Source organism: Haemaphysalis longicornis, unplaced genomic scaffold, assembly GCF_048455015.1.
Source record: "Haemaphysalis longicornis isolate Haplotype H1 unplaced genomic scaffold, Haemaphysalis longicornis Haplotype H1 scaffold_1, whole genome shotgun sequence".
Taxonomy (NCBI): domain Eukaryota; kingdom Metazoa; phylum Arthropoda; class Arachnida; order Ixodida; family Ixodidae; genus Haemaphysalis; species Haemaphysalis longicornis.
Window position 1 is genome coordinate 34,402,996 of NW_027526203.1, and position 22,873 is coordinate 34,425,868.

General features: G+C 49.0%; 1 protein-coding gene across 1 annotated transcript in view; it reads right to left on the reverse strand.

Moving 5' to 3' along the window:
* LOC144163010 (nose resistant to fluoxetine protein 6-like) overlaps window positions 1-22,873 on the reverse strand; it is a 206,170-nt gene that overhangs the window by 130,760 nt on the left and 52,537 nt on the right. Inside the window, exons 3-5 of the mRNA XM_077693822.1 lie at window positions 18,764-18,878; window positions 12,052-12,142; window positions 2,499-2,602 (exon numbers count right to left, since the gene is read on the reverse strand). Coding sequence (XP_077549948.1) covers window positions 2,499-2,602; window positions 12,052-12,142; window positions 18,764-18,878 — 310 coding nt within the window. The remainder of the gene's footprint in view (window positions 1-2,498; window positions 2,603-12,051; window positions 12,143-18,763; window positions 18,879-22,873) is intronic.

Sequence of the window (22,873 nt, forward strand, 5' to 3'; positions counted from 1 at the left end):
GGTAATGGCCCTGTGTGTATGAGCACGGGCAGCGGCGTGTGCTGCCTCGTTTCCTTCGAGGGGCCGGTGGCCGGGTGACCAGATGATATCAAGTGCTGGTAATCTTTTTGCTTGCCAAAGAAGGTAAAGTGCGGGTCGAGAGGTGCGGCCAAGTAGAAAGTTTCTGCAGAAAGTTGAAGACCCGTTTCTGACCAGCGACTCAAGATAGGTAGTAGAGTTCTTGGAGACCAGTCCAGCATTGACGCGCTTATTGGTTCTGCATGAGGTCAGTCGCATGTTGCTGTGACGCACGACCATTTTGAGAGAGAGAGTGAGAAAGAAACAAACTTTATTAACCAAATAAATCGGTTCTTATGGTAACATGTGAAGCTAGGCTGCTCTCTGCGTGACGCTCTCTTTGATCGTCAGGTCTGAGCTGCCCAGCGCCTTAACCCAGTGCCCGCCGTCTGGTATCTGGGGAAAGGGTGTTGGGGGAATTTCCACATGGCGTGTTCTAGGGCTTCTGTTTCTACGCACGTGAAGAGTTCGGGGAGTGGTAAACCGTGGGGTAGACTGTGGGTTAGATTAAGTGCATTCTATACCTGCATGGTAGGGTACTGGCTTGCATGAGACGCCATAGCCTTTGCTCGGCATTGGATAGCGCCGTCTCGGCTGGTGGTAGGTGGCGGCGGAAGAGCCAGTAGTGCGGCATGATATCCTGGTACGTCAGGAAACTGTCTCGAACTGATAGGGCTCCATGGAAGGGGCAAGGATGTGTTCATGCAGAATGGGTGGTATGTGCTGACTCATCTTGCCTGCACTACCAGTACATCACGGCGTGAATTGGTCGCGACCCTTAAAGGAGTACTGACGCGAAATTATCGTGCTTCGTTTTTTTTTCGCTGTTATGGGTGCCTACCAGCCCACTATTCATAAAGTGGTGCATTAGACGGTTGGTAGCAGCGTAAATAATTATATACAACGCCGTTTATTTGTGTCAGTTTTTGCTTTGACAAAGCGAACACAGAGGCGGCCTTCATGACAGGAGGGAGCTCGTGACGTCACCGTTCTTGTCGAACCAAGGCGTTCTGGACGCGCTCCCGAGCGCGCGCGTGCGCGCGTTCAGACTGGCAGTGGTTTCCACCTTCTGCACGCGCCCGGGCAGCATAACGTCAGTCCCAAAGCCCTGACGTGATGCACACACACCGTAGCTGCGCTCGCCAACTGCAGCCATTGCGTTGGCCACGTCACTGGGGGGCCCTCACGTCGGCGGTTTGGGACCAAGAGGAGCAGATGGCGTCATGTTGAACCGATTGTGACAGCGTATCCGTTCTGAGCTTTCTCGTGTCCGCAAAGATTAAAACGGATTTAAAATTTTTTATACCGAGCGGTTACAGTTGAAACTTGCTGGGAGATATCTGCATACACAAAGGAAGCCTTTTCTTCACTTATCTCAGCTTTCAAAGTTCGTGTCAGTACTCCTCTAAAGAAATATTTAACGGGACGGAAAGTTTACTCCCACTCGCTGGTCGTGGATGCGTTTTTGCGGACAGTATCCGCTGCCTTCTGGAGCAGTGAGGCGCGTGTCGGACTGCGTTTGCCGATTATAATAGTGAAATAATAATAACGCCCATTTTTACGCTGACGGTGGCTGCCATTAGCGAGGATGTTGAGAAAATGTTTCGTGGACTGCCCTTCAGAACGGAGGAAACACGTTTATAATTTTTCCCAATAGCTTCGGGAGTAGAGACACGAAATCAACAAAACGTAAGCACACAAATATACACTAAAGGCGGTACGGGGCCCACGTGTGCACAGCATCGCTGCCGCATCAGCATTTACAGAAGTGGCACTTACGTGCAGTCTTCGGAAATGTTTATAGCCCATGGCGCTTTCCATTATTACCGGCAAAATACGTTTCAGCCGCTGTAGGCTCAAGTGCGATCGATATGTTTGGGGAAAAGAACCTAGACAATCTACTCTGCTTCCTAATTAATATAGCTTCTCATAGCTAAAACGAGGAAACGCAAGTTTTTGTGGAACTTTATTTACGCTGGTGCGAGGCACTTCGACCTATGAACTCACTGCACAAAAGCCTGTGCATTCTTGAAATCTCCAGCGACATTGCTTCACTACAAAGCACTCGACTGGCCAGTCGCTCTAATGGAAAGAGAAATGTAGGCTAATGCAAAGGCCGAATACACCATTTGATGCGGAAATCGTCGTCCACGCTTGTGACAAAGTAATTCGAGCATGATATTTTAACGTCAGAGCGTTGAGTAGTTCGTCACGTTTGAAGCCCAACCTCACCTGGAAGCACCCGGAAATCCTGATTGGTCGGTAATGAAGGGATAAAGGCAAGTCACATGGAGGAGTGTCATGTGTAACGCTATGCTCGTGTGCCTTGCCCCCCCCCCCCCCCCCCCCTTTCCCCCATTTACCCACTGACCAAGCACTGATGGAAGAGTGGGCAGTCATTGGGAATGCCTGAATGCATAAAATATTGCGGGAAACCTTACTCTCAGCTTCGGTGTCCTTCTTGTCGGGTTGCCGCATTGCTTCCTTGATCACGTCCACTCCTGTCGATGCTATCACTACGGCCGTCAGGATACACATGAGAGTCCTGCAACAGCCCCCACACCAGGCCAAAAAAACGGTACATGAGCTCGAATCAGCCAGGAAGTAGCAAGGACAGACAGCTTTTTTTCTCAACAGAAATACAAGTGTTTTGCGCAAATATAAAATCGCCAACATTTGGCAGAGACAACGACACACACACACACGCGCACACAGACCCCCCCCCCCCCCCCCCCCCACACACACACACACACACACACAACCACACAAAGCAACGCAAGAAATGGTGAAACCAAGTTGTCAACACGCCACGAAAAATAAAACGCTGACAAACCGACCCAACGGACATGACATGGATCATTTTGAATTCGCAGTTGCTAAGCTAAGACACCTTTAAACACCGCAAACATAGAGCACCATGCTTTGGCAAGAAAGCAGGAAAAAGAGTGAATAGAGTATAGCTGAAATCAGGGAAAATTAAAACGGTTGGCCCATCAAGCTGCGCCTATCTTTGCTTTTTACATTGCTCTCTGTATCATGTATTTACGTGTATTTTACGAGAAAAAAAAAACATTTCATACGAAGCCTCGATTCCTATAAGCGCAGATTTGATGGCATTAAAGCTTGAGGCAGAAGTTGCTCAATATTACCAGCGCCAACAAAATCTTGACGCAAATCTCCTCGGACAAGCCCGCCACAATGGAGGACCGAGTGAGGTTGCCCTTCCTGCGTGTTGTGCGTATTTGAATGAGTATCAATAGCCTACGGAGTCATAATTGGGCGATGGATATTGAGTAGTACGTTAGCGTTACACAATAACCGGGCCCCATTTTACAATAAAACATTTTCCCTACACCCAGACATTAAGAAGATATAAACCGATATAAAACATTTATCATTGACGGTCAGATTTAGGAATAAAGCATATGGGTGTCGCGCAAACTTTCGCACTGTGGCTGCATGGTAATATAGAGACCAAAAAAAGGGATTTCCGCTCTTCAATTAGTCCTCATTTAACAAATAAGGTGTCTATAAACATTACGCCATTCAGCGTTTTCCCCTTCCAGAGGTACGGAGCCATAATCAGTGTTTTAGGGGCGAAGCCCCTTAGGGGCTGGGGCTGTTGGCGTCTCCTGTCGTCGTCATCGTAATTGTCATCATAATCGTCCTCTCATGTAGTCACGCACTAAAACACCGGTAAAGTCGTTTACGTCTTGTGCTAGAACGTAACGCGTAATAAAAAAACAGCGGGAAACTTGTTCACCCCTCGCGCTGGAGCGCCTCGTAACGCCTACAAAAAACACCGGGACGCTCGTTTATGCCTCGCGCAAGAGAGCTTCGTGCTTCAAAGATAAGAGATTTTTACAGCAAAGCTGCATAACTCTACCCCCCGCGGTTTTATCTCCGTTGGTAAAAACGTCAAGGTGCCAAGAATACACTTTTACACATCATGTTTCGCCCCTCGCCAGGTTTCACGTTGGTGGAGAAGGCCCAGGATTTTTTTTTTTTTTTGACGAAGCCTTTCTTGGACTGCCGGTGTCTGAGATCTCTGAAGTAGTGAAGGCTAAATTTCATCTCCAGTGCCTGCTCGGGGTGCACCGATGGGGCTTAGCTTAGGTCGGCACTTACAAAGGCTGCCGTATACGATGCAACAAGGCCCCATAAGTTGAGCTGTGCCAGCATCCACGGTCTCATGCTCTCAGCGGGCTCTCCATATGTTTGCTGGGCCCTGGCGAATAAGACATGGACTACATGGAGTGGTGAAATCTAGCCAGCTCTTATGAGAGTTATAATGATTCACTGAAGCTACTCAACGGGGTTTCTTACCTCAGTGATGTGGTGAAGGTTTGATTCCTGAACGAGGAATATTTCAACAATTGGGTAAGCTTTACTACCCGATTCCGTCAGGTTTCTACACACCCTCCAGACGCTTTAAAGCTGCCGGGACAAAACTAGGCAGGCATGCCCGTCATTCTACAGACACTTACATGGCATAGGCGGGCATGCCCATTATTCCAGAGAGACTTACACATCCTACGCGGGTATGCCCATGTTTCAGAGAGACTTACACATCATAGAAGGGCATGCCCATTATTTCAGAGAGACTTACACATCTTTGGCGAGCATGCCCATTGTTCCAGAGAGACTTACGCGCCCTGCATTTAGAATGTTTCAGCCTTGTGTCGTGGTGTCAATGGCAGCATGACCGAAGCCGCAATGGGAGTATTCTGAAGTCCTATTTGCCTGCCCGGGAGTACTGGCCTTGCGGAAGCCTACACACGTTAAGGAAGCTATAACCATAGGCCAGCCTCTCATGCGCTTCGATCCTTTCGGCTGCAAGCGACCTTGTGGGAGAACTTTGTGCCAATAAAAATGATCTGCGGGCAATGATTTTATCGCACGTTCATGAGGAACGTTATAAGAAGTACCCAGTCCCCCCCCCCCCCCCCCCCTCTGTTCTACAAGGCCCGCTCTGATTCTGCTCGGTCTTAATTAGGGTCAAGGTATCCTGAAATAAGTATGCGCCTCCTAATTGGCCTGCTGACTTTCGCACACCTGCAGCGTCTCCAGTTCCATTGCTCATCGCCCCGCAGTTGAAATTCCCGCGGCAAACGAGCTGGCCCCACTTTCCGCGTTTTGAGAGGCACCGTGATAGCCACCATTGTTCCGAACGCGGCAATACGCACCGCAAGGCCACTTCTTTAACGCCAGGCTCCTCGGAAATCGCAGTACGGCACGCACGGGACACTCGCCGTTGTAACAAATGCCAGTTACAAGAAGTTCCGATCTCCGGCATTGCTGCAGGCTCAGCCGCATCCAAAGCATGCCGCTGTGGCACCACCAACGAGTTCGGCAAATTCGTCATCCCTCGACGCGCCACACTAAAACCAGACATTTATAATCATGGTTACATTACCAACGTGACCACAATGGCTGCCTGTCCCGGTCTCTGTTCCTACTGTTGCTGGTTTCGACGAATTCAATGTACCAGGATTAATTTATTTACTCTTCCGCACGTTCCGCATGTGATTCCAGAACTGACAACATGTACACTTATATGAGGTTATGGCTATCTAAGGACGGGTTGATAAGTACATAAAGAGAATTGGGCGCAAAGATGAAACGCGAACATTGCCGGACGAATGATGGATTGAGATGTCACTAGACGGGAACGGCTCAGTGCCTAGCACCAGCCTACACTGGAGGTTAACGTGCGACTGATTATAGTGGTGACGATTAAAATTTGATAGTCGGAAAAAGCAGAAAGGCAGCGAGTAATCACACGTTTGTTTCCAATGACGCCCCTTGCTTCTGCCGTGACATAATGGCTGTATCTTCGCTCATACTGCAGCGTTGTTTGTTTTTCTTTCGCTTTTTGCACCGTTCCACTCCTTATTCTGAACAATGCACGCTTTTAAGCAAGGATAGTTGCCATAAGTAATCACGTAACAAGCTTTACATGCTGGGCTAGATCATGGTCTAAGTGGCTTGGAAGTGGCTGACGAAGCCATTCTCCTCACAGGACAACAAAATGAAGCAGCAGCTTTGATACTGAGCACAGGCTTTGACCAAAGGCACTCTCGCTGTCTAGGGAACCAGACACACGAAATTACCAGTAATTGATGTCCAGCACCTTTTATAATGCAATATCACTCAAGCCTCTCTCCAAGCCCCCATTTTCCCGTTAATGCGCACTCCAGTGCAACGGGCAAATTAACGTTGATTCAGCATGCGTATCAGCGTTGATGCGTAGCACTGCCGTAATCACCATGGCCCATTTATCACGCAGTCTGTAGTGCAAATAGGAGCAGAAGGGGAAGAGGAGTAGAGAGTGTTAAGCCATTCCTCTTGTTATGTAGGTAGTCATGATGCATAACTTGATGATGTGAAGTGGAATCGCGTAGAATCACTATTATGTGGAATCATAGTAGTATAAGCAGAGGAATCACACTTCCCGCCTTCTCCTTGCTTCCATCGACAGTGAAGATTGCATTGGGGATGAGCGCGGTTATCGAGTGTGTACGGATCCCCCGAAACACTTGTCATCCCTCTTACTAATCGCTTGGAAAGCGCTCCTCACCTGTCACCTCCGTCATGTGTTGTAATAACAAGGGGTTCGTAAACTTGGATTGCTTTAGACCTCAGTATAGGGAAGTAGTTGTGTACTGATTTTTTACAAAGGTAAGCTCTTTTGTCCTTGCTTGTTTGACGTAAAAGTACTCCCTGTTGTTTATGTCTGTTGGGTATCCGATAAATTACAAAACATTGGAATAAACCAAGGGTGATAATGAATACGTAATTAACGTTTGGCATGTGAGGTCACTACCAGGTCTAGGCTCTGTAGGCTTGCTACTATCATGCGTGCGCGCGGTTCGTCAACAAGCACTCTTGGGTAATCTTGCCGACATGCATACCAAAATAAGCATGGCAACTGCATCGAAGCGCAGAAGAGTACCCAAATTTTCCCCCTAATAAAGAACGAAGATGCTTCAAGGTCCCGCTTAAATCCCTAAAAAGCGACGTAACTCAGATTTGAAATAGCGATAATAAGCTTTTAAAGACCGTACAACTCCTCAGAACTTCCAGCTTGCGATCGTGGCGCAACAGGTATAGGTAAGGCCACTAGGTGTTTTTCGCCTCTATACAGTGCCTAGATATTCTCCCCGAAGTGCTGTGGTGGACGGCATCAATCCCGAGATGAAGTAATGCTATCGTAGTGTCTTTCTGCGGTGAAACGTGGGCACTGTTTTCTATTGCGCGTGTATCTGCGTGTCCAGAAAGCACGACTATCTCGGTCACGTAAACTGAGTGACTAGCAGAAAAAAAGAAGTAGCACGCAGTGAACAAGTATTTCGTGCGAACGTACAGTCGCCAGCAAAAGTTTGCGGGATGTGCAGCGCGTGGACTAGCGGCGCAAAACTGCATTGCTGCGCCATCTGCAGCCAGCGGGCGCCGGGTCGAGGCTCAAGGAACTGGCGTGATAGGCGCGCTTTGCGCATGCATGTCCTTTACTAGTTACGGTGCACCTCTCATCCCTCCCGTGACCCCGACATGCTTTCGATGTTCGCGGCAGCCGCTGTGGCGCCGCGTGACCATCGCCGTCCTTCCGCTAACACTGGTGCAACAAAACCCGTCGCCCGCGGCGGCCGTTTGCGCGGCGGGCAACGTTGAATAAATTATATCTTCCAAGGGATGCATTGGTCGACGACTAAATTTATTTTACAGGAGTTAATTAGGCTACCTGTCGAAAGCTGCGTCTGATGACGGGGTGCATAGAAAAAAGTCGCGTCGTCGAATTTAATATTGCGGCAAAGTAAACTTTCTGGTGAATATTGCGGCAAAGCAAACTTTCTTGTCTAATGTAGGTATCATGTAAAAACATCATTGTGAAATTGCCCGCGAGGATGACGTTATCATTACGCGGAATCACATTTACTTGCCACAGTTATTTCATAGGGAAGCTGTAAACGATAGGGAATTCCCGTCTGCTGTCAATACATGGCATTCAAAGGAGGAGGTATGGTTACAGAAAACGGCTCTAACCCTCGTTTTGTCGGAACTACCCCAGACCAAATTGTATGATAATTAGTTGCGCAGGCGACTACAACGTTTTGCGAGCCAGTTTCAGCCCCGTGCTTGTCCTATAGGATAAAACATTAGTCCGTATTGCTTCCATTCACCTGAATAACTAGGAAGTAAGCGGAACTCTTACCCACATCCTGCTTCTTTCGTGACCTTCTTGAATTCCGTCCATCCTTCCCCACAGACTGGAAGGTCTATATATTTTTTTTCCATTTCTCTTCACTTAAACTTAGGTGTGTGTTCCGCCTGTTACAACTGGTGCACCCTTTAGTCCTCATAGGAAAAACTAACTTTGCGTACGAACAGGAGTATTTGCTCTGCACTCAACAGTTCTGAGTTTGTGTTCTGCTATAGCGGAGGCCCGTAAAAGTGCTTCGTACTCATCTGAGTCTGTAATTTATTGCCACTTGCTCTCACCACTTGCTATTTGCCACTTGCACTCGCAACTTGCCACTTGCACTTGCGTCACTGCCTACTTAGAGTTACCCGTAAAGCCCGTACTACATGGAGCGATTTCGCCTGCGAATTCGCTGATGCGGCGCCGCTCGTGCGGCAAAACCACCTTTTTTCGTTGCTGCGGCAAAGTGCCAAACATTTGAAGAGGTCGAGCAAACGCCGCTCGTGCGGCGTGGGCGGCGTAGAGGGGCCGGACCTGCGGCCAATAGGAGCACAGCTCGGCACCACTTGCACGCTTGGAAACCAGATGGCGTTGCTTGTATGAGCGCGACAAAAGCGCGGGCACACCAAAACGTTTGTCTTCTCTGCGGTTTGTGCGTATATTGATAAATAATTGGCGATTCTTATATAAAACCGCAAATAAACTTATATTCACCGCAAACCAGGCAGAAACAACTTGCAAAGAAAGTAAAATAAAACCACCCTTGTTAAAGTCACAACAACCTTTGCTGGTGGCAAACTTAATTCAGTCTGCAAACAAGGCGCATCTGAAATGCGAAAATCGCGGCGTTCGCAGGCCTCATGTAGACGACATTTCCAGGCATTGCGAACTTCGCAAGTGCGAATGTTCGTTCCAGCGCATTCGCAGGCGAAATTCGCTCCATGTAGAACGGGCTTAAGGCGGGCGATATGCCTTCTGTGGTCCTCCGGAGCGCGGGGCGGCATGGTCAGTGCACGCACCAACATCAGTTGTGATAGCTAGGCATGAGCGGCGAATGGAAATTCTAGACCAGCTTACACTTTATCGGTGCTTAGGTTAAAAATTGGAACATAATTTGTGCTCAACCAGCAGTGCCTCGGGGAAGATAAGATTTATTCAACGTTGCCCGCCGCGCAAACGGCGGCCGCGGGCGACGTGTTTTGTTGCACCAGTGATAGCGGAAGGACGGAGATGGTCACGCGGGGCCACAGCGGCTGCCGCGAACATTGAAAGCATGTCGGGGGCACGGGAGGGATCACAGATGCCCCGTAACTAGTAAAGGACAGGCATGCGCAAAGCGCGCCTAGCACGCCAGTTCCTTGAGCCTCGACCCGGCGCCGGCTGGCTGCAGATGGCGCAGCAATGCAGTTTTGCGCCGCTCGGCCACGCGCTGCACATCCCGCAAACTTTTTCTGGCGACTGTACCTTCTCTCATTAATGTCGTAGTTGTTTATCAATAGCCTGAGCGTTTGTCTAATTGCTTGTGCTATTATTTGTGTCTGTCCTCTTTTCAAAGGGAATTTTTCTACGCCTCGCTCATGGCGTGGGACGTCGGCTCAAAAACGCAGTGCAGGAAAGCCAACTCTACAGAATATATTTAACAAATTTATGACCATGATGATGATGATGATGATGACTACGACGACGACGATGATAAGCGAAGGCACATCAAGCGCGTAAAAGAAAAAAGGCTTCCCATGGTAGGACTCAAACCTGGATCCGTCCTATAATGAAGCCGACGTCTATTCGCTTCCGTCATCCCGACAAGGTCGAAACAGTTTTGATTTTGGACTTTGACTTTGATTCAGGTTTCATGGGGAAAGCTTCGCACTTTAACCATCGTTCCCTTAAGAAAGAGGCTTTGATTTCTTTCCTTTTACCGTCATAGTCGGGCTGCATGCTCTTCGGGTGTCTCACCAATGTTTCTGCGGGTGGGTTCAGTCCGCGTTTGGCGATTAGTGACGAAGTCGCGATCGGTTGACTGTCGTTCTTTTTCACGGCACTTTCATTTCATGCCCGTCCTTCTAGCCTAGCCATTTAGCTGCAACGTACAAGGTGGCCCTGCTCAGTCCATACTACTCCATCGCGATGATTGATTGATTGTAGGGTTTAACGCGCCGACGCAGCGCAGGCGATGAGTTGCGCCGTAGTGGAGGGCTCCGGAATAATTTGGACCACCTGGGGATCTTTAGCGTGCGCCGAAATCTTGTACACACGGGCGTTTTTGCTTCTCGCCTCCACCAGAAAAGCGGCCGCCGCGGCTAGGAATCGAACCCGCGACCTCGTGCTCAGCAGCGCAATGCCTTAGCAAATGAGCCACCGCCGCGGGTATAGCGATGAAGCAGCACCAACTGTTCTTTCCAAGCACCGATACACACTGATTACTCCACCCCGCCGGCCTTGCTAAAGACATCATCCGCAGGGCGGCCCGCCTATTCTTATGTAGGTCACCGCCGTTTGGAGGCTTCATGCACGCTTGGAGATTTCTTGTGGTTGTCCACAATAAATATTTTTTTTTTCTGCAGTGGGAATATTTTAAGCTCTGCGACTTTGATCAAGACGCTTCACACCCTGACAGAACGACGCTACTTATCAAGGCCCTTTTTTGGCAGCCGTGGACAGCAGCTGCCCATGCAAGCGAAACTCCGGCACATTCATTTTCCGAAGCCATGCAAACTTTAGGGACGGGCTTTTAACACCTGCATCGCAAATTTTTAAAGCGGGGCACGTATGTACATGCACATATTGGCGCTCACACGCAAAAAAAGAGACTGTCGGCGGCGCCGCAGAAACTAGTATCGCAGGTTTCTCGCTGTCCCGGCTGTTCATGTAAGAGCCACAACGCTCCAATCAACGGCAACTCCATTTCCCCGTCGTAGCAGCGTAGAGAGGCACTCATGTGCGAACGGGCGTGCCTAACCGACACAATTTCCGTTTTCTCGTTTCCGCACAGAATAACCATTACGCCTCTGAGAAAATTTTGCACTTTCCCTTGGTGTCCATCTCTTATAACGGCTCTAGGCATGAACAGCGACCAACGGAAACGCGCGGTCTGCTCTTTTATTTACCATTAATTGTTTGCGCAGATAGTTGATGTAATGAGGCAACGCATGGGAACTTGCCCGGAGTGGTCACTTTGTACGCAAGTCAATTCATTACTAAAAACTTCCCCAACGCCGAAAAACGCATCAGGCCACAGGGAAAGCCCGACACTTTTAAAAGAGCCTGTTAGTGAGAGCGCACCAGCTCACTTTTCTTTGCACGCTTACTGCACAAAATAAGGGTTCGATAAACACCACCTTCTGCGATGCGCCAGGCGCTGTCATTGTTGAAAAGAAACAGAAAAAAATACCCCGGCAGTGTGTAGACGTAAATGAGCGTAACCAAAATTGTGGAGGCCTATTGGTTTTCTAACTTATTCGGTACACCTACTCCTGGGCCAACGTTCATTACTCTTAAGAACCGTCACGTGGTGCTCTCTGTATGTTACGTTACGTGGATTGCTTTTGGGGCGCGTATTCTTAACCTAATTACTTTTTACACCGGGTTGGTGCAGCGGCGGTGGATGACCTATAGCTAGAAAAAAGTCAGTATAAACACAAAGTTCCTGAATATAGAATATCCTATTTTTCAAACGCATAGTAATCTGAGGACAAATTATGCGAACAAATTAGTGGAAATGGGCGAAACTTGGGAAAAAGCACGAAAGAAGAAAAGACGGGGTGCACACACAAATGGCGTGCACGAATACTTACACGATGGCTGTCTGATCCGGGTTGAGCTTTGCGTTGTCTTCTTTCACCTCACAATGGGCGACCGTAACTTCGAACTCGGCTGACTTCACGACTAGATTGAGAGCAAAAGAAGAAGAAAAATCACCACACGTCAGAACGATTGCAAGGAAGGAGGCGCACCTCGTAACGAAAGGTACCGACAGCATATCGTGTTTCTCATTAGTGAACGCTTACGTAATCTTGGAGCTCTGTTCCAGGACGACGTATGTTTCCTAGAAAATGGTAACAATAAACAACACTTTTCGCGCGTACGATGCACAGAATTCTTTTGTTCGTAGCTTGCGCACACTAGACGATGAAATTTGTTCTTGTGTGTCCAGCGCCCACTGGCGGGCAGGGTCATCTCTTGGCATTCTAAAGTAAAGCGGTCAACGAAGGAACACCCGCGAAGTGTTCTGGGGCCAAAGAAATACTATACACTGGAAGCCACTGGAGATAAAATAAATGTCCAAGCACTGCACAAAACGTACGCCAGAGGTACAAATTATAATTTGCCTAATTCAAAGGGACGGCGAAGAGACTCTTTCCTTCGTTAAAGTAAAGTAACGATGAAAGGCCGAAAATTGAGTTCATTACCTCAGGGTCGCATTAAAATTTACACGCCCAAATCCACTTTGTTTATTCAGTGAGCCCTACAACTCGGCCCGTCTTTGAAGTACTTGCTGATTTCACACTAAACGAAAGGAGGACTGGCCCTGCGGCGGTATGAGCGTTGGCCATAGCCGCAGCGGCCACCGGCGCAGGATAGAGAGCGGACGGAGGTTAAGCAGCATTGAAAATCTAGCACAGTCTGCGTGGCTCCGTGTGTTTGCGTGGCACATGCTTTCTGTGCGCGACTGTTTCTCGCATATGAATAGTCGTGCCGAAATGAGGAGTGCGGACTCGGCCCGAGTCATGGTTCGAGGGAGATGTACCAAGCGGCACTACGCAACCGACTTTCACTCCATTACGCCCAAGCAGCACTAAGGCTCAGGCGGGCCACAAATTTCCTTTTTTGCATGCTGCCATTACCATTGCCCAGGAAATTCGGGACTTGAATTGTTGCACAACGCGATAAGCTCATTTATTCTTCCGTATTTTATTGTGCAGCCCTCCCGAAAAAAATATCAGGGTTCAAGTAGGCACAAATTTTAGAACAACGTGGACCTCCTTCACTGCAGTGCACCTTAATGTACGTACGTTGTTACCAATTGGGCCAAGTGGTACAATTGCGAGGCCCAGTGGGATTGTGGCCATGACACTGCGCAATTTAAGCATTACGTATTTAAGTGCGCCATGTACCGACATAGACCGTTTGTGCGAGCGTGCGGGCCTGTTCGTGCGGGCCGGCGGGCACGTGCGAGCGTACTTTTGTGTGTGCCTTTGTGCGTGCGTGCGTGCGTGCGTGCCTGTGTGTGTGTGTGCGAGTGTGTGTGTGCGTGTGCGTGCGTTCCTATGTGTGTGTGCGTGTGTGTGTGTGCGTGTGTGTGTGTTTGTGTTTGTGTGTGAGTGTGTGAGTGTTTGTGCGTGAGTGTGTGAGTGTGAGTGTGTCGACTCGAATACACCTAGAGTCCCATTGTCAAAATAACCAAGAAAAGGGAGAAAATTCCCATTTAATGACCTGTAGAACTGCAAGCAGTTCAAACCAGTTACGTCTCAAATAACTAAAGACGAATGCGCGACCATAAATCCGAGCAGGAGGTGGCAGTCGGCCTCCAGTGCTTTTTTGAAGAATATGGAAAGTAACCAGCTCAAACTCGGCCGTTTCCCAATCCACAAAGTCGCAATCTGGCGGTACACGGTGGAGATAAGTTGAGCGTCGGCTTGTCTTGCAGCTTCAACGTCGTCCGGCATAATCTACGATGAGTTATCATGCATTACCTGATCAGTGTTTGCCCTTGCTAGTAATTCTTTTTTTTTTTTGGTACCTTCACGGCAGCGTGATCGTATGATCTGGGAGTACACTTTAAATCAATTCTTGATCAGGATAACAATGACAATAATGCCAAATATTATCGTTAAATGTTATTATTGCCGCCGTTCTTGCCATCGGCATCATCATCCTGAGCGAGGGCTACAATAGCTTTTTGCTCAGAGGCGTTTTTTGTTGTCTTCACCGCAGCACCAGTCTATTTGATATGGAGCATTATTTAAACGGGGCCCTAAACAGGCTCCCAAAGGTTGCGATTTTACGTTCGCAATCGCTGGAGTACTATCCATGGAACGTCCTGCAGCAAAAATGGTTTAAAAGCGTAAAGTATTAGCCGAATTATTGTTCATTAAAAAGGGCCATCAATACGGCCCGGAGCTTTAACCCTCTCCTCGCGCCTCCAAAGCACTTTCGAAGCTATGATGCCACCGACATGGCGCAAGACCATCTAGAGAAATAGGACAAGGTCCTTGCCCTTGCAGAGCCATTGGCTCCGTTTGGCGGAAGGTCACGCTTTTTTTTTGCATCCTTCGCACGTGATCCGCCCACAATTGTCTGGGCCGGCCCCGTGGTCCCGCTCGCACGTCCGGGCAGCCAGATTTCTCGCGGCGGCTGTGCTTACCTCCGCGCGTCGGTTTTAGAATAGGGGAACGGGCCTTTAAAGGCTAAAATGTGGATCCCAAACACAACATGGTCGCTCACGACAATATTTGAAAATGACAGCCGACTACAAGCGGCCCACTAGCGTTCCTGCGTGTGGTGCTGTCTCGGCGAAGAGGTCCTCCGAGGCCGGGTCCCGCAGAAAAGGCTTAGCTTCGCCGCAGGTATTTGCTAACCGCTTTACGAAGCCGCAACGGCGGCGATCCCCAGCGCTATTTTTTCCCGCACTATCACCATGTTTACCGTACTTGTAAGCTGATTTTCAGCAATAGTCGTGCTCTGGCGGGTGGTTACAAGTTTTAGCTGCTGTGGTGTATTCCGAGTAACGCATACACCGCATAGTGGACCCCTTGTCCACTGTGCAGGCAGATTCGGTGTAGCGGTGTTTCCACCTGCTGAGAAGCTTCGTGTTTTTCAGCGTTATTCAAACATTGTAAGCGACGCGCTATATATACAAATACAGCTAAACCCATCTGACGGATAGCGTCGATCGAAATTCGTCCATACAAAGATACGCCATGCTGGAGTGCATCTCGCCGGAACCGCCGAAATATGCACCCGCATTTCGCCCACAGCCGGGAATGGTGATTGGCTGCAGCATCTAAGGCTGCCAATACCATTGGCTGCTACCATTGGCTGTTACCATTGGCTGCCAATAGCGGCGCCGTAGCCTTCAGTGTCAGCTGCGTCATAGAGAGTGCGCCACAGTAACAAATTTACGCCAGAGTAAGTCATAATGACGGCGCGGATAAACAGGTAAACAAACATCTTCCTTGCAGGATTATGCGGCCCTTAGTTCAAGCAGAGGTGTAATATTTGGGGTATGTTGTCGTGAACCCGTAGTCCAGCGATTGCGCGCTTAAAATGGCGACCTTCGGAAGCCTAATTAGGGCCCCTTTTGAACATATCTTAATAAAAGGACAATGACGATGGTCCCAACTTCATTTATCATCGTTATTACCACCACCACCATCATCATCAACCCCAGCCACCTGTGCAACTTCTCTCAGACTAACTTTGCAGGTTGCCTTCACCGCAGCAGCCGTCTACTTGCTGTGGAGTACCCTTTAAAGGGCAGCCGTGATTGCGATTTAAAGGACAACTGCGCTCAAAACTTCGACGTCTTGAAAACATTATTTCCGTATAGTCTGCCTAAAAAGACAGCTAGATGCAAAATAAACATGCAAGAGCTGAAATATGCGCGTGGACGCCGCAAGCGGTCAGCCAAACTCGGCAATTTTGAAACCGAAATAGAGGAGGGCGCGGCCACTGAACCGACGTTGGAGCCGCCCAGCGAGCGGCCGGACGGTCAGCAGTTCGGGTGCAAGCCTGCGGACAAGCCCTACGTTCACGGGGGCAGCAAATGGGTGAAGCGTTCGCACCAGAGCTCGGCCGGTTCTCAAGCTGCGTGGCTGGCCAGAGGAAGAAGCCCCCGTCGGCTGGAGCGTCATAGGCGCGTCACGGCTGTTTACGCGATCCGCGGCAGCTGCAGCGTGGTCGGCAGCGGAGCTTTTTTGAAACGCTTCAGACTGATTAACGAGGCGTTTCACAGGGCTACCCCTTGTGTCCCAGCTGATTTGGTGGCACTTACTAAACATTAAAAATAAATTTGGTCGAGGTGAAATTTGAGTGCACTTGGCCTTTGAAGCCGACAGGCTCCCTATAACAGCGTCAGGGCGGTAAAAAAGAGCCGACTTCCAATTACGTAACTTGATCGTGCAAGCTGAAACGTCAATACCGGAAGCGGTTTCATCCCCTGCCATGGGAATAGGTTACTTCCGTAACAACGGTTGAGTCTTCCACCACCCTTCTACGTGCAATACCAGTTTGAGTCGCTAAGAGTGATGAATGGGGTGCCAGTTTTTCGACGCCTTTTTTTACGCGGCTCTAGACGTGCGGTTGCGCAGTGTTTACATTGTATCTCTTATTAGAAAGTAGACGAGTTTGCACCCGAGCTTCAAGGCTTACTGGGAGTAGTTAAAGAACTTTTCTTTTGAGATTTCCGTACCACACCTATTTCGGGTATTTTAGATCTACTACCCGATCTGTCACTGTATTTTTCTTTCACACTTTATTTTACGCGCTGATCAGATTTACCCACGACGGGGACCATTGATTTATACCTGCGGAGTCCTAATACTTTCCCAGCCAGTTCTTTGCGGATTTCCAACGGCAGTCTAAAAGGAGCGCGGGGAACGTCACATAGCGTTCATGGGCGCAAAAAAAGTCAATGACAGTTTTATAAAACGAAGCCGGCAGCTACTAGAAAAATACCCGCAACAAGCAAAAAACAACAACAAATGCATCAAGCTTTCATTGCCTTAAAGCAAGATATTAGAGAGCTTCAGCATAGCGGCTAGCGTCCGCTAACGCTACGGGGGAGGTTGGCGGCGCCCGACTGGGCAGGTGCACATTCGTTCCGCAGGGGCAGTCGCCCGCCTCGCAAAGTCCGCGTAGTCGTTCCGGTGAAGGCGACCACCTCGTCCTCCCTCCGCACGCATGCGCAATCCCGTCTGGGTAACCCGCCGCCGTAGCGTTGGCGGACACTAGCCGCTGTGGTAAAGCTCTCTATTGAAGTGTTTTAACATAGTGGGTAGCGTACGCTACTCTATCAGCGGCGAATACTGGGACCCGACCACGCCTGCGCGCGTTCGTTCCGGCCCGCCGCGCCATGCTCGTGCGCACATGCGCAATAGGGACCCGCTGCCAGCCAATGATAGTGTAGCGTATGCTACCCGCTGATGCACTCTATTATGGTAAATGCCACGCAAATTTCATTAAACGGTTTTATCATTTCTAGTGTACATTAGCTTGAGGAAAAATCACTTCCGGTAGTTTTTCTTGCGTCGATAAGCTCCACGTGGGATATGGGTACTACTGGAAATAGACATCACGCGGTTCCTTTTTTTCTCTCTTTTTTTTCCTCTCTCTCTCTCTCTCTCTCCATCTCGCGTTCTCTCTCTCTCTCTCTCTCTCTCGTTCTCTCTCTCTCGCTCTCTCTTTCGTAAAAGTTTGCTTTACGAAGAATTCATGTGCTTCCCTCTTTCGATGGGGTACAATTCAGGCACCTTGCCAGCGTTGCGCAAACTCATCTTTCATCGAATTGCCGGACGTCACATCAAGGGTATGAAACGTTTTTAGAGAAGCTACTTGCTCCCAAGTTATCTATTTTGTCGCTTGTTTGGATGATCCAAAACAAAGTACACAGGCAAGCATGGACATCGAAATAACGGAATGTTCTATTCTTTGGAAGCCAGAGTCGGTGCTGGGGAGTTTTCGTCTCCCCATCAGCTAACAGAGAAGTCAATAAAAAGACGTAAACTGCACAGCTGCGGAACGGATCTTCGGAAGCCTCTGACATTGATGGCGAAAACGCCTGGAGTTTATAAAAGTGGTACCAGAATCACATCTCGAATGGAGTCGATATATATATAGCACCGTTAAAAGCTTAAACACTAGTGCTAGGGCCCAAGTCTGAAGCACTCGCTAATTGAGTAAGCTAAAGCAAGTGGAACCTGCCGCAACATCGATAAAACTGAAGGCTAACAAATAGTTACTACCACAACCGGCATCCTTATGTTTTTCGTCATCATTTCTGTCTCCATTTTTGCAACAATTTATTTGTATGCACCAAGGTATCTTCCGGCAATGATTTCCCGGTCTGAGAAGCATTTCTGGAGTGGTACACTTTCCCGTTTAATTGACAAATAATGATTCTTCGGTGTTTTCACATTATCATGGCAAAGTTGTTAATAAAAGAAAAAAGCTTATTTTTTAATGATTGTTACTTTAAAATTACTATTCTCCAGGTTCCACAAAGGTAGAAGCACACAGAAACCACACTATGAGCAGTACCGGTGACGCCTAATCACACGAAGATTCTTGTACGTTCAAGAAATTATTTCATAATTGTTAGTGTTCCAGCTAAAATCTTCTTGTATGCCATCTGTTCACTTCTGAAACTGTTTAATGAAACGCATGTTGACATATGAAAGTTTAGACCAAGGAGGTGCAAAGCGCCCACTGAGGCTAAAATTCAACTCGAATGGTTTTTCTGTGAGTAGCACAGGCTGCACATTCGGCGGACTGTGCTGGGGGACTCACGGCTGGAGGCGATGGTCTGGACGTCTTCGCGCTGGCAAGTGGACGGCACGCAGACGCCGTAGCGGTACACAAGGAAGTAGAAGAAGTGCATCTTCTCCGCTATCTCACCCGTCACCTGCGAGTACAATGACCGAGAGGAGACAACATCTTTAGCACAGTGCATGCACGGGCTTTAATGAACGCCGCAATGAGTAATTGGTGTACAGAAGGGAACTAAGTCATGTAAGTGCTGCTGAAGCCAACAAATTGCGAATTGAAGCTAGCATTCTTTTGTCCGTCTTCACATGAAAGTGTACGTTTTGGGGCGAAGCACCTTACGGGCTGGGCTTTTCGCGTCTCCTGTCGTTGTCGTAATCGCCGTCTCATGAAGTCACGGTACTAAAACACCGAAAAACTCGTTTACGCTTCGCACTAGACAGCAACGCGCACTAAAAAACACCGGGACCCTCGTTTACGCCTCGCGCTAGACAGCTTCGTGCTTCAAAGACAAGAGACTTTTACAGCAAAGCTGTATAACTCTACCTCCCGACGGTTTCATCTCCTTTGACAAAAACGCCAAGGCGCCAAGAATGCGCTTATACACTGCATGCTTCGCCCCTACCCACGTTTCTCGTTAGTGGAGATGGCCCGGGATTTTTCTAGGGGCGAAGCACCTTAAGGTCGAGGCTTGTCCGGCGTCCGGGCTCACGGCACAGCACCGTGTAAATTGAAACACCTGTGAGCAAAAGCCTCGCAAAAGGTTAACAAGTGGTTAGAGAGAGAGAGAGAGAGAGAGAGAGAGAGAGAGAGACGCACAGCAACGTGTAAATCGACACATCTGGAAACAAAAGGTCCAGAGAAGGTTAACAAGAACACAATAAAAGTTTTACAGATGGGTAGAGAGCGAAAGAGAGAGAGCTCCTGGAGAGCTATGCTGTGCATGCGGGAGAAGCATTGGATTGGATTGGATTGGAGTGAATTGGATTTTGATTGGATCGGATTAGATTGGATTGATGTGAAATGAATTGCATTGGATTGGGCTGGGCTGGGTTGGGTTCGATTGGATTTGATTGGGTTGGATTGGATTGAATTGGAGGGTGGCAGCCGTGGCGTAGAGGTAGAGCATCCGCCTCGCGTGCAGAAGGACCGCGGCTCGAATCCCGGTGCCGGACAATTATCACCGGATTTAAAAAACATCCCCCATGCGAGGGGCGCGATCAAATGCAGAGCATTTCTGCGAGGGGGCGCGCCTGCAAGTCGTATGGATTACGTATTGGTTGTTGTTGTAATTGTTGTCTTCCAGCGTAGACATTGTCGATGAAGTCGATGGTGAAACGTGCCGTGAACCCCCTGCCGCGGCTATGACGCAACGTGGAGCGGCTATGACGCAACGTGGCGCGGCTATGACGCAACACAATCCAACACAATCCACTTTAATGCAATCCAATCCAAATCCAAGCCAATCCAAGCCAATCCAATCGAATCCAATCCAATGCCCTTTGCGAGAGAGTGTTATAGCGCCGAAATCGCCACCACGCGAACGCATGATGCTGACGTCACGATCACGCCACAGATGTTAGCGACAGCAGCGCGCGCGAACGACATATGTGGTTTAAGCGCGAACCGACCGCGGCGAGAGAGCGCGATGCGAGCGCCCCACCTGTTCTTGCGCGCGAACCTAACGCGGCGAGAGAGGGTGTTGCGCACGTCCCCACCTGTTGTGCGCCCGAACCGAACGCGGCGAGAGAGGGCGTTGCGAGCGGAGAGAAGGCGAGGAGGACGCGGGGGAGAGGGCGCACCTCTGGCCGACGGTTGAATGAGTCAAGGATATAAGGCACGTTCGTAACCTTCCGTTCTGTGTCGGCTTTGTGGCTCAGTTGGTAGAGTACCGTGCACCTTGCGTTCCACCTGCAGAGTCGTAGGATCGAAACCTGGCGCCGGCAAGTATTATTTCTTTATATAGTGTAGGGGGAGCGATGCGGACGCGGACTACGGACGCCAACGCGGGTGACATCGTGAGTTACTGAAATGCTCTGCATTTAAAAATCCGCGTATTGGTGGAATTGCAGAATGGGGCTTAGGTTGCGGCCTGACCCCGGCGACCATTGCCGGCAACGCACACCCTCACCAAAGCAGGATTGGCCACCCTACTGTAGTAACGGCCACAACCTCCCATGAATACGTCAGTTAACCCACGGCCCCCAGTGTCCAGTGGCTGCGAAGCAACTGACCACACGGGCGGTCAGACCTGTGACGCAGCAGAGGGTGCTAAGAATACCTGGACCCGGACAGGCCGCCATTGGAATCTGAACCTGGCAACGCCTAACACGAGAACGCTATCTAGTGAAGCGACTCTAGAGGTGTTGTTCGAGGAATTAAAGGGCATTAAATGAAATGCCTAAGGGCTTAGTGAGGCTAGGAGGACAGGTCTTCACCTGTCCTCCTAGCCTCACTAAGCCCTTAGGCATTTCATTACGGTGATGACAAATGAACACCTCCTATGTTACCGTGGTCTAGTGGACAGAAGAGGACTGGGAGTGGGACTTCTAGTCAATAAAAGCGTATCTGGCAACATAGAAGGACACTATAGCATTAGCGGAAGGGCAGCAGGTCTTGCAATTAGGCTCAATAAGAGGTACAAACTCAAGGTGGTACAGGGCAACGCGCCCACATCCAGCCACGACTACCAGGTAGTGGAACACCTCTATGAAGATGTTGAATCGGCAATGGCTAAAGAAAAACACAGCAAATCGTAGTTATGGGAGACATCAATGGTAAAGTAGGCAAGAATCAAGCTGGAGACAAGGCAGTAGGGAGCTATGGTCTGGGCAGTAGAAATAGCAGGGTGGACACACTAGTCGAGCTCGCAGAACGGAATAACCCACGCATAATGAATACATTCCTCTGCAAACGGGAGAGCCGGAAGTGGACGTGGAGAACCCTGAATGGTGAGCATAAAAATGACATCGACTTCATATTATGCGATAACCCTGGCGTCGTGAAGGATGTGGAAGTGCTTCCAAGGGTAAGGTGTAGTGGCCATCGTATGGCAAGATCTCAAATTAGGCTAGATTTGAAGAGGGACCGCAACAAGCTAGTACGAAAGAAGCCGAATAATGAGGTAACAGTACGACGTAAAATAGAAGAATTCAGGATGGCGCTGCAGAACCGATAGTCAGCTCTTACCGAGGAAGCAGAGCTTACGACACAGGAAACCAGCGACAACCTTACAAGCATTACCACGGCGCGATGGTGAGACAGGATACTGGTAAACGTTCTCAGGAGACGAAATATCTAATTAGGATATGGCAAATCATGACAATCTCCACCCCAGCTGACAGCGGAACTTTCGAAGTTAATCAATAAGCGCAAGACAGCTGACAGACGCAAGTATCACATGGAGGGGATCGAATATGCTGTAAAGAACGGAGGTAGTCCGAAAGCAGTGAAGAGGCATCTTGGGGTGGGAAAAAATAACATGTATGCACTTCAAGACAAGCAAGGCAATGCCATCACAAATAGCCGCAAAATAGTCACAGTAGCAGAGGAGCTCTACAAACATCTGCACAGTAGCCGGGACATCCAGGGTAATGCCGAACGAGACAGTAGTTCAGAGGAGATAGACATCCCACCAGTAACGACAGAAGAAGTAAGCAAGGCTTTGAAAGAAATCGAAGGGGGCAGAGCACCTGGTTAAGATCAGATAACCGCAGACCCGTTGAACGATGGCGGGCAAATTGTACTAGTAAAATTGGCAAACCTGAACACGCAATTCCTAATGACCACGTATGTACCGGACTCTTCGAAGAACGTGAACATTATACTAATCCATAAGAAAGGTGACATGCAAGGCCTCAAAAGAGAACAGGCCGATCAGCTTTCTGTCAGTCGTCTACAAGGTACTTACCAAGGTAATCGCTAACAGAATATCTGCAAGCTTAGATTTCAGTAAACCTAAAGAACAAGCAGGGCTCCGTAAAGGCTATTCAACAATGGACCATATTCACACGATCAATCAGGTGATAGAGAAGTGCGCTGATTATACTGAACCCCTATATATAGCCTTCATAGATTATGAGAAAGCATTTGACTCCGTGGAAACCTCAGCAGTCATTCAGGCATCACGGAACC